We start from the raw sequence: 14,620 nt of genomic DNA, 5'->3' as shown, positions 1-14,620 counted from the left end.
AACTGGGGAAAAAAGAATGATGATTTTTTTGAGGGGAAGGAAATTTTAAGTTGTTTTTGAGCGAGCCCTTGTTCTGGATTCTTTTTCTCACAATGTGCAGTAGGACCTTTTGAGAGCTTGTTCACGTGGGAGGGGTGGTTTGCAACCTAGCCTACCCCTATCGGCAAGTGGTTGTTGCTTGAGCCCCTCCTCTTGAGTAGGGGCTAGCAAAAAAACCAAGTTTTCCCTCCAAGTGAACCCAAATTCCAAATTTTTGGTTTGCAACCCCTCACTTGGCGTGAAGAGGCTCTTAGGATTTGAGGATGGTGTAGAAAGACTTGAGATTTTACTTTAGTATTTGGGCTCTTTGAGATCCTAGTAATGTGCCCAGGTCACTCTAATTTTCCTTTTCACTCTAATAATGTATTTCTCCTTTTTGCATGAAAAAAGAAAAGAAAAGGAGAAAGTTTTTGAAATTTCAATAAACTTATTTTGGAAAGGTTGGATTTTGCAAGTATGTCACCCCTACATTGATAAATGTCTATATATATCAATGTATGTACCTTTCCTCCTTTAAGAAGAGATTTCTGAAAGGAGGGCAAGGAGACCTCCCACGTGGAAGAGGGCAAGGAAGCCGGCCACGTGGTATTGATTTAGAGGCTCGAGAAGAGAGGAGGGAGCTTCGCAGGAAGTTCAGGGGAGGTAGGAGGAGTAGAAGGTAACATGGCAGAGGTTGTAGTGGACCATAAGGGTAGAGCGGACAACACGTGTTGCAGTGGACTAGAAGGGTAGAGCAGATAGTGCATGGTTGCAGTGGATAGCGCGATTGGCTTGGCTGACGGACGATGTGGAGCAGCAGGACACCACCACACACGGATGAAGTGGCATGGAGTGACATGTGGTGACGATGGTGGCCAGCACGATACTGGTGCCACTTGGTGTGCGGGTGGGGGTAGACTGCCACGTGGCAAGGCACGGTGAGGACTAGCTACAGCTGACATGGGGCAGAAGGTGGTTGATGCAGGTGCTGATCTGACGCAGTAGGGGGCAACCGCAGATAGCTCACGTGGCTCGCCACATGACAAATGGCCAATGGACAAACTACACAGAGAGAGCGACTATGAGTCGACTGTGAGTTGTCAACGGCCACGGGGAGAGAGAGAGAGAGAGAGAGAGAGAGAGAGAGAGAGAGAGAGAGAGATGCATCTATTTCAGTAATTTCTTAAGGAAGGGTTTAGTGCATGTGTGTGCACGAGGGAGACACTCAAAGAAAAAGAAGAGAGAGAGAGAGAGAGAGAGAGAGAGAGAGAGAGTACATAACATCACATGGGAGCTCATCTAACTGAATCCTTGAGTAAACTAGCATAGGGCCAAGCCAAGCATAATGCCTAGGGTGGAGGGGGGTCTTGAAACTTCAAATTTATTTTTTGTAATTAAAGACCTTTTTGGTCTGCCCTTAGCAACGATGCAATTTTGGCAAAGCAGAAATTAGGCATTTCTTGAATTTTTGGAAGTGCATTTTTTCTATTGGCTCTTTTTCATTAGACTTAAATGCGGACTTTAAAGTGGTTGACTTTCTCTCTCTCTCTCTCTCTCTCTCTCTCTCTCTTCCCTTCTTTATCTCCTCAAGTCTTCTTACACACGATCTCCACCTTTTCTCCCACACCCTCCCCTCTCTCTCTCTCTCTCTCTCTCTCTCCCCCCTTTATCTCCTCTTCCTTCACACCATTTTCAGGATTCCTTTTTGTTTACTTTTTTGATCTTGGGCAGACCTTATGAATGATTGAATATCATTCACCTTCTTAATATCATCCCATTTTGAGACGGACCCATGGTAGACGGGTGATGCAACTATAGTATATATACATTGCAAAAGATGGTATATATATATATATATATATATACATTGCAAAAGTAAGACAGAAGCTTAAGCTTCATTGTGCAAGTAAGAGCTTTCAAAGCTTAAGCTTAAGAAGCACTCTCTTTGCATACTTTGTTCCTCTTCCTCTCCATTGCCTCTGCCCCTGCACCGCCATAGCTCTCAAATCTCTTCCAAAATCAGTATCATCTTCAACCTCCTTCGCGTTCTTAGCTGCCCACACCACCATGACTAGCTCCTTGGACATGTCCCTCGACGACATCATCAAGAGCACCAAGCAGCCAGGCCGTCGGGGGGGTCGCGGCAGAGGTGGAGCTCGCAGAGGAGGAGCAACAGCCGCAGCATCAGTAGGTTATGGCGGCAATGGTAACGGGTCCTCCGCAGGCCCAATTCGCAGGGGCGCCACTCGATCCAACGCTCGCCCTGCTCCCTACACCTTTGCCAAGGCAAGCTTAGCGCTCTTCTTCTCAATCCACAGCGTAAATCGCTCTAGCTCGCAGTCGCAGACAAGGCCTCGAGGCTTCCTTGGCTAACAATTGTCTGGAACACTCACTTGACCTGGGAAATCTTGCGTCTCTTCGTATCTTAGGGCATGGCGTTCTTCGAAGCGGGATACTAGGGATTTTATGTGGAGACCTGAAGCTGCATCTCTCCTGCCACTGTTGATTTCGGAGAATGCTCATATGAATTATAATCTTGAAGATTAGTCTTTTGATGGGGGAAATTTCCCTATCGACAGCGGCAAACCACTGCTTCGTCTCTAAAATCATTTTGCACTCCTTAATGTGTATCCTTGTCCGTTCTCTTACTACCTGTTTTTGACGGGAACACTGACTCGGCTCATGATGCGAATTCGGTCCTGCTTACTGTTTTCCTGTGAAAGCAGCCAACAGAGAGAGCAACCGATGGTCCATGGCAGCATGATCTGTTTGAAGACGGCGCGAAGGCTGCTCCTGCTAGACTCAGTATGGGAATCGAAACGGGCACCAAACTCTATATCTCGAACCTGGAGTATGGAGTCTCTAACGAAGACATAAAGGTGTGCACTGTTGCTTGATTTACAAATATATGAAGACCGTTGCGACCACAAGCTGTTGAAAATTTGTTTATTTGCTTGGATAGTTGTTTATGTACTCTGACAAGATCACTTGCAATTTGAGCGTCCTGGATTACAGTCGTCGTACGTCGATTGTGGGTGCGTCTCCTCTAGGGTTATCATGAGTGGTTTGTTTTGTGTCAGGAACTTTTCTCTGAGGTTGGTGACCTCAAGCGATCGTCGATTCATTACGACAGGAGTGGTCGTTCAAAGGTAAAAGCTGTTCTTTTGCTATTCATAGTCTCTCCTTAACACCTTTTTCCTCGCCCCCACCAGAAACAGTTCTTCTATGCAGTGGGTACAACTATTCAATCTATCATTTTCTTTCTGGCATCGCAGGGGACGGCTGAGGTGGTATATTCAAGGCGAACAGATGCAGTAGCGGCCATGAAGCGATACAACAACGTGCAACTCGATGGAAAACCAATGAAGATTGAATTAATTGGAACAAATCTGTCAATTCCTGCACCCACAGGATGGGCTTCAAATGGGACTGCAACAACTGGAAGAGGAGGGCGAGGTGGAGGAGTGACGTAAGTTGCAACGGTTATGTCCTTAGTTTTTCCTACACTATTGGCCCAAGGTCTCCATAGAATCCTTGTTTTCAAGGCCTGATCCAATTCTTCAGATACTAATATTTCCAGATCCAAGTTTCCTGAGTGTGGTACAAGAATCTTATCCAAAAGCATACTTTGTGGGATGTGAAAGGAAGTGAAAGGTTTTCTGGCCTTCTTAGGACGTTGCCCTTCAGGTAGTGATTGCCTGCAAGTTGGCTTGGCAGTTACAACTAATTCTGCTGTCTGAATTGATCATCGATCCTGACTAGTCTTTTCCAAAGTGAAATTATGGACCAGCAATGGCTATCCACTCGTTTTTCGGCAAGATTGGGTAGGATACAACTACTTTGTTTGTAATCAACCTGTCACCTTCTCCAAGCTATTTTCTTGGAGTTGTTTTCCGAAGTGATGAATACATGTCGTGGTAAGTTTATTGGAATTGTCAGGGTTGCAGTCACCTGAAACTCTTCCCTGGAATGCTAGTCATAGCTCTGGAAATGCTAGACGTAGCTTTTAAGAAATGAGAGTGTGCCTTTGACTGATAAGTCACAAAGCACACTGCATTGGTTTTTCTGATTTGATTTTGTGTTCTTTGGGGGGTGACACCAAGAAATTATTCCTTTACAAAAAGCCTTTCTGGAGGACATGAGGGGTTGGAGAACTTATTTTACTGATCTCCATTGTCTTGCAACTCTAAGCCTCCAATGTCTGCAACAGACAAAACACCCGAATAGTAACACTCTAGGGCATGTTCTGTTATGCTTTTATATGATGAATTCTGTCATGCTTTTATATGATGAAACTGATTTTTGAAGTTGTGGGTGACTATCATGAGGGTCAAGTTGCATGTTTGTTTGTCTTGTACATGATAAATTTAGGCATTTCTTATGATCGATGACATCTATAAATATAGTCGTACTGCTATTTGGGCATTGTGCTGACACAATGGTGTACATTCAATTAATATTGCCATGGCTATGGCTATGTGATGGATTGCAATTATTGACATTCTGATTATCGGGACGGCCTTATGTCGAGGCTTAGATCTTGATGGGGGTTTTGATGTAGCCCTCAGGTCTTGATGAGACCAACAAACAATGTATATTGGGCAATATTTGTCAATAAAGATATGCACACGTGTCTAGGTCCTAGGGGGTGTAGGAAAGGGAAAAGGGTACATTAAAATGGCAGGAAGATGCCTTTGAGTGATCTCAAGGGGCATTAACAAAGGGGTAACCCTCTTCATGTGTCAACATGCAGTTTCTCTCCCAGATTGCATTCATGTGTACCTTGCATCTAGGTCGAGTAGAAACAAATTGTCTCATGAGGGCCCAAGGGCTGTTCCCTTTCCGCATCGTTGCACACATGAGGATGTATCGAAACATTCAGCTCGTAAATATTAAACACCAATCTCTAAAAAGCCTAAGTTTGAGCCAAAACAGGCGGTGAATCTTCCAAATATGACGGATCGAGAGATCCCAATACCAAAACTGACCAAGAGAAGCTTGCTTTTGCAATCTTACATCCAGTTACTCAAATCAATCTTTTTGCCTTTGAGATATAAGGAGAATCTCATCTTGAGATGTGAAAGATTTTGTGTGTAGATTTTTGCACTTTAGAACAGCAAAAAATCTAAATTTGTATGATTGGACATATTCTAGTCTTACAAAGGTATGCAAATTTTTTTGAGAAAGAGAGTGTGACATACACAAGACTGCTTTTCGTACACTTACAGGCCATTATGAGTCCTTGGTAGGGACTTTTGGTCTTACAAATGCTCCAGCAACCTATTGCAGATTTATGAGAAGGGGTTTTCACCATATCTCAATAAACTTGTGGTGGTTTTCTTTGATGACATCTTGAAGTTTAGTAAAACCATGGAGGAGCATAAGGATCACCCAGATAAAGTCATCCCGAAAATCAGCTTTTCCTTAATGCCAAAAAGCGTCTTGGTTGACACCAAGAAGACTAAGATCGTTACAGACTGGGCTACTCGCAATAATATTCATGAGTTGAGATCTTTTCTGGACATGTGTAGGTACTCTAGGAGGTTTTTTCAGCAATGGAAGCGCTAATCTCTGCGTTCTTCCTGAGGTTTATTCAGCATTTACCTAAATTCCTTCTCCTCTGACCACCTTTTGAAGAACACATCAACTAGCATTTGAAAGCCTATTGGAAGTGCTAATCTCTGAGTTCTTTCTGATTTGGATAAGAGCTGTTTTATAGTCTGCACTGATGCGAGTGGTGAGTCTATTTGAGTGGCTCTTATGCAAGAGGGTCAATAAGCCTCAAGATCAATAAGCCTCGAGGTGCTGAACTGAAGTTCATCACTAATGAAAAAGAGTTATTGGCTGTTGGGCACACGGTCAAGCTTTGGAAGCATTCTTTTTATGGGACAGGATTTAAGGTGAAGACGGATCGTCAAGGTATCAGGCATCTGTTCTCTCAGCCTGTTGTATCTACGATGGGATGAGTATCTCTAATCCTTTGGACAACCTACATCAGAGTATCAACCTGGAAAAGAGAATGTAGTAGCAGATGCCTTGAGTGGGAAGCCTAGTGTAAATACAATCTCTATCATCCAAGAGAAGAGTATTGGTGGCATGAAAGCAGCTTATCTTCATGTGAAGATTATGCTAAAATGTATCAGAAATTATACCGAAGGAGTAGTTGAAGGACTTAGAAATGATATACACTGGATGTTGGGTATCTCATGTTAGGAATATGTGTGTGCAAGAATTTATTATGAGTGAATTACATTGCAGTCCCTATGCATGCCATAGAGGTATTAGGGAAACCATTGACAATGTGGAAAAGTATTTCCATTGGCCTCATATGAGAATAGATATTACTACCATTGTATGTCAAAAGATAAAAAGTGATTTGGGTAAGATACCGGGATTACTTAAACCTCTTCCTATTCCATCTGAGAAATGGGAGCATGTCCGAGTGGAGGCTATGATCAAATCACTGTGGTAGACCTGATTGAGTACGCAAGCCCAAGTGCCCTCTGTGGGGCCATGAGAAGGATTCCGGTTTATCAGTAGCAGCTACAACAACCACAGCGTTTGTATTTGTACACATAGAGATCATGGACACAGCAGTTCAATCTTGTTGTAGAAAGGACCCTCAAACTGCTAAACTCTTCATTTGGGACATCCTTCGACTTCATGGTTTACCTAGAACCATTACCTTAGATAATGACTCAAAGTTTGTGAGCCATTTTTGGATCTCTTTGTTTGAAAACCTTCGAACTAAGTTACAAATTTCCATTGCTTTTCGTCCCCAAAGTGATGCTTAATGAGTAGTGTGCTACAAGTCTAGGCCTAGACTCAGGACTCAATATCCTCCTTTACTAGTCTTAGTTCTAGAAAAGTAGAGGTAGGTTGCTGCTTAAGGCCAACAATACTCCGCAGCAGAAGATTCACCCCGAGATTACAGGATTCTTGACTGAACACACAGATTTTAAAGAAAACTCAGATGACAGAGTAGATTTATTTTTCTCAAGTGCAAAAACCTGCCAACATATGTACCAACACCTCTAGAAAATCCACTGTATGACACCTGTACCTGTTGCTGTACCGGCTGTACAGACCCCCTTGCTGTTGCTGCTGACTGGGTGCTGTCGCAGCCCTTCTTTTCTGCAGTAATGCTGTGCCCACTGCTTGGGCTCATGGCTGGGCTCTTTCCAGCTCCATGGCCAGGCACTCTTTGGTGGCCCTTTGGGCTGCCCCATGTAAACCTAACAAGGAATATGATCTTCTGCCCATGTGGCAGCCATGCATGGCAGCGTCACCCTTTCCCCCTAGATCTCGCCTCACTTGGGGGCTCACATGTGGGGAATGACCCTATGTCTCCAAGACACCCTCTCAATGACACCCTGTGGCCCAACACCAACTTTGTCAAAGAACTGCTCCATCAGCTCCTTTGCAAAATCGTTAAGGAACAAGTCAAGGATGTCTTCTTTATCTGTTCATGTATCCCGCACCTCCCGCAGCTCGAGGAACTTCCCCGCATTGCTTACAAACACATGGATCCAGTCTTGAACACTGGTCCAAGTCACGAACACTCCAGTGTCGTCAGTAGAACCAATCCAATGCACCAATAGAACCATCAAATGGTCCCCCTTAGAAGAAAGGATGGACCAGACCCTGCAAGGTACTAATAATCTTGGGTTTGTTTCAAACTGATATACAACCGGTGCCATCCGCATCTTGGTCCTTGATTCCTCGCATAATGAGATGGTCCACGTTGGGTAGGAATCCCTGTCTATCACCCACTGATATTCTACTCCTCGTTTGCACCATAAAGGCTTTGATAGGATCTTCATTTGGTCCTTCCAGCTTCATACACCTGGGCTTGTCTTCCTGGTCACCTGAGTCGATCAACAAGTCGAACTTGTTGAAATCCTTGTTGCTCCTCCATCTCTGGGTGTGCTCCTCCATTTCTACAGGTGGTTCTAGATTGGTCCGCAGATCCCATGATTGAGCAACTATGATCATTGTCACCCCTAGGTCTGCATACTCTGTTTCAATGGGACATGGCTTTGTCACGCAGAAGTGTTCCTCGATTACCACATTAGCAGGTTTGATTGGTCACCCTTCTTTGCTTGGCCAGCCTTCTTCTTTCTGCAATCTTTAGCAAAGTATCCAGGCATTTTGCAATATAAGCAATCCTTTTGGTTCTTCCTTTCCTTCATCACAAGCATTTCGTCTTCATTCTTGGCATGCTTCTTTTTCTGTGGCCTCCATTTGCCACCCTTGCTTTTGTCTATGAGAGCCTTCTCGTCGTTCTCGTCATCGTCCGTCCTTTCTGTCATACAAACTCATTTGAGCTTCCTCCTAAAGCAACAATGGACCCACGTCAGCGGCCTCATTCTTGCACCAGCGGTGTTGAGTGTTGTCACCAACCCTTGGTAGCTCCTCAGAAGCTTACTGACTAGGAGCATGGCTAACTGGTTACTGTCCACCTTAATCCTCCAAGTTGATCCTTGAGATTTTTCATCTTCACTAGAAGTCGTGGGCTGATACTCTCTCATCTATCTTCGAGTTGAACAGCTGATCCTCCCTGTGTTCTTGGTCTCACAGAGATCTTGCAAGGTCTCTATGAGACCTTGCAACATCTTCCATGCCTCCTGTGCTGTACTGGCTAGCTTGATGTGAGGTATCACCGAATCCGCAGGTGTCTAGATGATCATGGAAAGAGTGACTGCATTTTTCAAGTTCCACTCCCTCACTCTATTTGGGTCTATTGAAACTATGATCTTCCCCAAGGCAATCTAGCACATCGGTAAGTTTCGGTTCTGTACCTTTGTCATCTGCCAGATCTTCCATCGCCACTAGTTGGCCATGAACCTTCACTTTTGAGACAGGATACTTGGTTCGTCAGTCCAACTCCTCAGATTCTCCTAAGTTTGAAATGAGTGGATTAGTCCAAACTACTTACGGCAACTTGTGGCAGTAGTTCGGGGCTGCCTGACCACAGTGATCTGACCCAGCAGTTCAGAGCAGCAACAGGGGTGGGCTGTTGAAGAAGGCACCAAGGTTGCGGCTCTCCTCTTTCCCATACCCCACCTCCTCTTCCCCTCTCTTCTTTTTTGCCTAGTAAGATGTTTTTGCCAGGATCAGCAGCAAGGTGCGAGGATGCAGCAGTTTCATGGGACTCCCATGTCTGAGTAAGGACGCATACGCGAACGTGCCCAAGCATGTATGTCGAGGGTGAGAGAGGGTCTCTGATCAAGGACTGTCGGTCCAAGTAGAAGGCAAAGCTAAAGACCGAGTGAGACTCATCTTCCAATCAGTCAGATGGTTCCAAGGCAGCAGGTAGTGCCCAGGATCACCGGATGGTACCAGCCTTCTAACATTAAGACAATCACCCCTCATGGGTCAGGGGTGCCCACCTGGGGAGAGGAATAGGGTGAGGGTAAACCTGGCTGGGTGGTGTACTGCAAAATTCAAATAGCCAGCTACCTCAGGCCTTCTAGGCCCATGGTTAGGGTTGGGTTGGGGTCGGACCAGGCTGGGTGGGGCCTATAAAAGGTCTCTCACCTCCCATTCATTTCCGCCTCACATTGGGGTTCTCCTGGAGCGTTCTCTGTCTCTGTCAGCCCCTTGGCTGTGATTGGATCCCTGGAAATATACAGTTGTTATTGCCTCATTTTGGTCTCTCTCTCTCTCTCTCTCTCCTGTACGCTTCTGCACGTGCACACTCTCACTGTAGGTTGATTGCTTAAGGCCCACACTAATGCAGCGGAAGATTCACCGCGAGAACACAAGATACTTAACAGAACACAACCTAAATACATGGGCTTACTTGGAAGTAAAAAGAGCAACTGAGATATGAGAGATAACCCAGATGTACAGACAAGACATAGTAGAGATATATATAAATCTTGAGTACAAAAACTTGCCAACATATGTATCAACACTTTTAGAAACAATCCCTGAGGTAAGCAAGGCTCTTTTTTTCTGCCTCTGAAGGAAAATTCTCCTTGAGATAGGCTTCAGTAACTGCTCAAGGCTGAGCACTCCTGCAGAGATATGCTCCGTCAATGTACTACAGACAAAGCTCCCTTTGCTGCACCCTTGTTTTTTCCTACATTGAGTAGGTATGCACTTAGGTATGCTGCAGACGTCTGGACTTGTTCCCTGCAAGAACACTTTGTATATGGTGCTTCCACTGCTCTTCACTCATGTGAGGTGATATGCAGGCTGAGCAATTATAATGCTGACTTCTTGGGCCTGCAAGAACACTTTGTATATGGCGCTTCCACTGCTCCACTCATGCGAGGTGATGTGCAGGATGAGCAATGATAATGCTGACTTCTTGGGCCTCTTCTGCTGCTCTAGATGCAGCATGTTCCAAGGCTATCTGAAGTATCTATGGTCCCCTGCCTGTGGCCCTTATATAGGGCAGTATGAAACCGGCCTCTAATCACTCAGAGGGCAGTGGAACTAAACCTTTAATCACTTCAGCACTTATTTACAGCTCACAAAGCATATATCACAACCATTAACCATTGCATGATCACCATTTGGCATTTACCCATTTGTTCACAAACAAAACCACTGAAAAAGGGATGGAGGCTAGAATGCCCCTGCTCAACAGACATAGACAAGTGCACCCTATTGGCCCCAAACACCGTGGCGCCCCTTTCGGTATTTCTTTATATTTCACAGTGAAATGATTACAAGTTGCATCTGGGAGACCTTCCCTGCAACTGAGCACGCAGCCCCAATTCACTAAGCCTTCGCAAGGCTTTCAAGCATATAACACCATCACATAAGTGCACTTGACCCGTAGGCTCAACCCAAAGGCATTCTCTTTTCCGAGTGCAATTCCATTGGCTGTCCAGATGCAATCACACTGCACCCCAGCTGCACTCTCCTTGAGTGGTTTCCAGATGGCATTCACAAAGCTTTTCAAAGCTCCAAAATAAAATCAGCAAAGTACCCAACCAAGGAATGACTCATGTAGCACTGCCTGGGCACCTGTGAGCCAAGAAAGAGGCGGCACACGAGGCCAACCAATAGCTTATGGCAAAAAGAAATTGCAGTAGCAAAATCACAACTCACCAAGCCCTGAAAACTCGAACCAAGTCCTCAATCGCCAAGAGGACATAGTAGCCAATGCCCAATTGCATTCTCAGCCAAAGAGGAGTGCAAAGGCATGAAGAAAGAGCATTTACAAGAGCCGACCAGCAAGAATTCCACTGAAAAATGCGAAAAGAAACACTTCTGTCGCGAAGAAGTGGGAGTTCTTGGGCTCAAAAGAAGCGTGCTTCAGAGAGGAATGCATTGGGAAGGTTTTGGAGAAGTTTCATCGCCGGAAAGTCCTCCAAAACTGAGAAAAACCAGTCAACCAGCATGTCGGACCACTCGAAATTCAACAGAAAGCTGTAGCTTTGCAAGAGGAGAGGCCCAGGAGGCGGTAGAAGCAAAAAGGTCCAGAAAAAGCCACTTTTGCAAATTCGTCCAGCAAAAGAAGTGCTCAGCTCTGCCCGTTCTACCAAACGCACGGAGGGAAAAGCATATCACTACGAAGGGGAGGCAGAGGGGAAGCCATCGGGCCAAACGGAAGTCGAGGAATCCAAACGGGTGAGGAGTTATGAAGAAAAACGGAATTCAGCTGAAGGAGGCTGAAAAACCAGTCCAAAATCTCAACAAAGGGAGAAGATGAGAGAGAAAACCACACATGTGAAGTTTAGAAGGCCCAGGAAGGTCCAGGAATGGCAAAGGAGCATGTAGAAGGCACTAGAGCCACCTGGAACTCTAGGGGGGCCACTGAAGGTACATGGCCCTCTAGGGGGCCCATTAAAAATGCCACGTCATCATTTCCCAACAACCACTCTTTTAATTCCTTGGAATGCCTTTGGGCCTAGGGATTAATTACGCTTATGTGCTAGGCACCATGCCGCGTTTAATTACACATTATTAAGCCCACGCTTGGACTTTTAAAACCAAAGTTGTCACGGTCTTGTAGTACATTAAAGTACCTAGAATTTCACGCCCCCGTGACATACCCCTCTCTTGAAACAGCAAACCACAGTTTGCTGCCCCAAAACACAGGAGCGAGCATGAAATATAGCATAAAAGAGTATACAAGAAAGCCGCAGCTATAGTATACAGAGACAGTGAAAATATGGCTAGGAGAGGCATGCATCCATCCATATATACTGCTCAAAATCTATGTGATCCTCGGCGATCAATAGTCAAGATGCATCAATATCATGAAGTCTCACAGCAGAAATACTGTCAGCTCAGTATCTCAGATGAAACATACAGTGTCATCAAGCGACCTCATGAAATCACGGTGAGCCCGTCTGTACTGAGGGAGTGGAGGTGCTACCCCCCTCTCGAACATCAGGTAATGCTCCAGACGCTCGCTCTGCTGAACTACCTGTAGGAGCCCGGACCGCAGTCGGCTCTAATTGGAAAGCATCAAGGTAAAGCTGCAATATCCCAGGTGAATCTGCCAGTTCACCTTCCTCCATCCATTTCGCATCAAGTGATGGGTAATTTTGAAATTTTACCAAGTAGCGACGGATAACTTTACCCTTGAGCTTTCTATCTCTGTGTGCCAGAATCTGCTCTGGGACCAGAAGTTCATCCTGTTCTTCCACTTCAGGTTGCACCTCATCAGATACATCCTCGGGAATATCTCCATGATATTGCTTTAATAAGCTCACATGAAAGGCATTATGTATCTTCCAATGCGGAGGCAACTTCAGCCTGTAAGCTACCTCGTTTATCTTTTCAGAAACCTGGAAAGGACCATAGTAACGCATGTTCAGCTTTGTGTACAACCTTTCCTTGCCTTTCTTATTTTTCAGCCTTGCCTTCTGAAAACGCAGCAAAACCCAATCACCTTCTGTGAATACCAATTCCCTGCGGTGCTTATCTGCTGCTCTTTTCTGCTTGTCTTGACTTCTTTGCAAGGCATATTTGATCTTCTTGTAAGCCTCTTCAAGGCTTTCCACAAAACGATCAGCTTCGAAGATTTTCTCTTTTGTATGCAAAATGGGAGGTATCTTCCTGGCACCTTCCACTATTTCAAAAGGTGCTTTACCTGTGGATGTGTGCACCGTATTATTATAAGCATATTCCAGCAAAGGCAAATAATGCTCCCATTTGCTTTTGTGGTCTGAGACATAGCATTTAAACATATCCAAGATGGTAGAGTTTTCCTGCTCCGATTGTCCATCAGACTGAGGGTGAAAAGATGACGAAAAATTCAGCGTAGTGCCCATATTTTCAAACAGTCCTCTCCAAAAGAGGCTGGTCATCCTCGGATCTCTATCACTGATTATGGATTCAGGCATCCCATGATACTTGAAGACATGCTGCAAAAACAATCTGGCCATTTGATCTGCTGTAATTTTCTTTCTTACTGGCACAAAGTGGGCTTGTTTGCTAAACCTGCAAATTATTGTCCACAATCCATCATGTCCAGTAGGAGTACGTGGAAGATCAAACACAAAATCCATAGCTATGCTTTGCCATGGTCTATCAGGAATTGGCAAAGGGTGTAACAACCCAGGTGCCTTCTGCCTGTCAAACTTTACTTTCTGACAAACCATGCATGTTCTCACATATTCTTCCACATCTTTCCTCAAAGATGGCCAATAAAAGTATTGCTCCACTGCTGTAATTGTTGCTGTAATTCCCCTATGTCCTGCATATGGAGGAGCATGACTTTCCATTATGACTTTCTGTCGCATCTGATCAGTGACACAGAGTCGTCCATGCATCAAAATGAAACCCTCTTTCAACATATAGTGATCATGCCTTTGACCATCAGAAAGCTGATCATAAATAGTTGAAAAATCAGCATCATTAACATACTGATCTTTCATCACATCTAACACATTGTTGTAAGCAATGCTCACTGCTGAAACACTGGGTTTCTTGGAGACTGCTTCAGGCTGTGGTTTCCTGGAAAGTGCATCAGCCGCGACATTTTTGTTACCCGGTACATGTACAATTTGAAAATGAAACATTGAGAGGAAGTTAGCCCATCTCATGTGCTTTTCAGATTATTTTCTCTGCGTGAGAAAATATCTAAGTGATTGATGATCTGTCTGCACATAAAAATCAGCTCCAAGAAGGTAATGTTTCCATGTGGTCAAAGCATGTATCACTGCTAACATTTCCTTCTCGTATGTCTGCAAGTACAATTCAGCATCTTTGAGAACTCTACTCTCATATGCAACCACTCTGCCATCCTGCATCAAAGTGCCTCCTATGCTGTTTCCACATGCATCACAAGTTACAGCAAAGGGTTTTGCAAGATCTGGCAAGATAATAACGGGTTCAGAACATAATTTTTGCTTCAGCTCTTCAAAAGCTGCATTTTCCTTTGGTCCCCACCGAAACGGTACAGCTTTCTTTTGTAAAGCATGCAAGGGAGAAGCAATTTCTGCAAAGTACTTTATAAACCTCCGATAGTATGAACACAACCCAAGAAAGCTTCTGACTTCATGCAGATTTTTCAAAATTGGCCAACTCCTTATGGCCTCAACTTTTGCAGGATCCATCTTGACTCCATCCTTTGACACTATATGACCGAGAAAATGAATCTCATGCATAAAGAACTCACTTTTCTTGGTGT

At 44.7% G+C, this 14,620-nt stretch overlaps 1 protein-coding gene across 5 annotated transcripts in view; it reads left to right on the top strand.

Moving 5' to 3' along the window:
• The first annotated feature begins 1,904 nt into the window (after positions 1-1,904).
• Positions 1,905-14,620, top strand: part of LOC147896797 (THO complex subunit 4B-like) — a 38,619-nt gene continuing 25,903 nt past the window's right edge. For 4 of the 5 annotated variants that reach the window (XR_015541742.1, XM_087381251.1, XM_087381250.1 and 1 more), the window contains exons 1-4: positions 1,905-2,304; positions 2,745-2,897; positions 3,099-3,167; positions 3,294-3,487. Coding sequence is in view for 4 of the 5 variants with exons in the window: in XM_087381251.1 (XP_087237377.1) it covers positions 2,086-2,304; positions 2,745-2,897; positions 3,099-3,167; positions 3,294-3,487 (635 nt within the window). In the remaining variant the exon portion in view is untranslated. Of the gene's footprint in view, positions 2,310-2,744; positions 2,898-3,098; positions 3,168-3,293; positions 3,488-14,620 lie in introns of all 5 variants that reach the window. The other variant, XM_087381252.1, reaches the window with a different exon arrangement.

The sequence above is a fragment of the Dipteris shenzhenensis genome, chromosome 11 (assembly GCF_047967505.1).
Source record: "Dipteris shenzhenensis isolate YYH24624 ecotype China chromosome 11, Dip_SZ_1.0, whole genome shotgun sequence".
NCBI classification, from domain to species: Eukaryota; Viridiplantae; Streptophyta; class Polypodiopsida; order Gleicheniales; family Dipteridaceae; genus Dipteris; species Dipteris shenzhenensis.
Note: the sequence above shows the minus strand (reverse complement) of the source record. Positions and strands in the feature narration are given on the sequence as shown.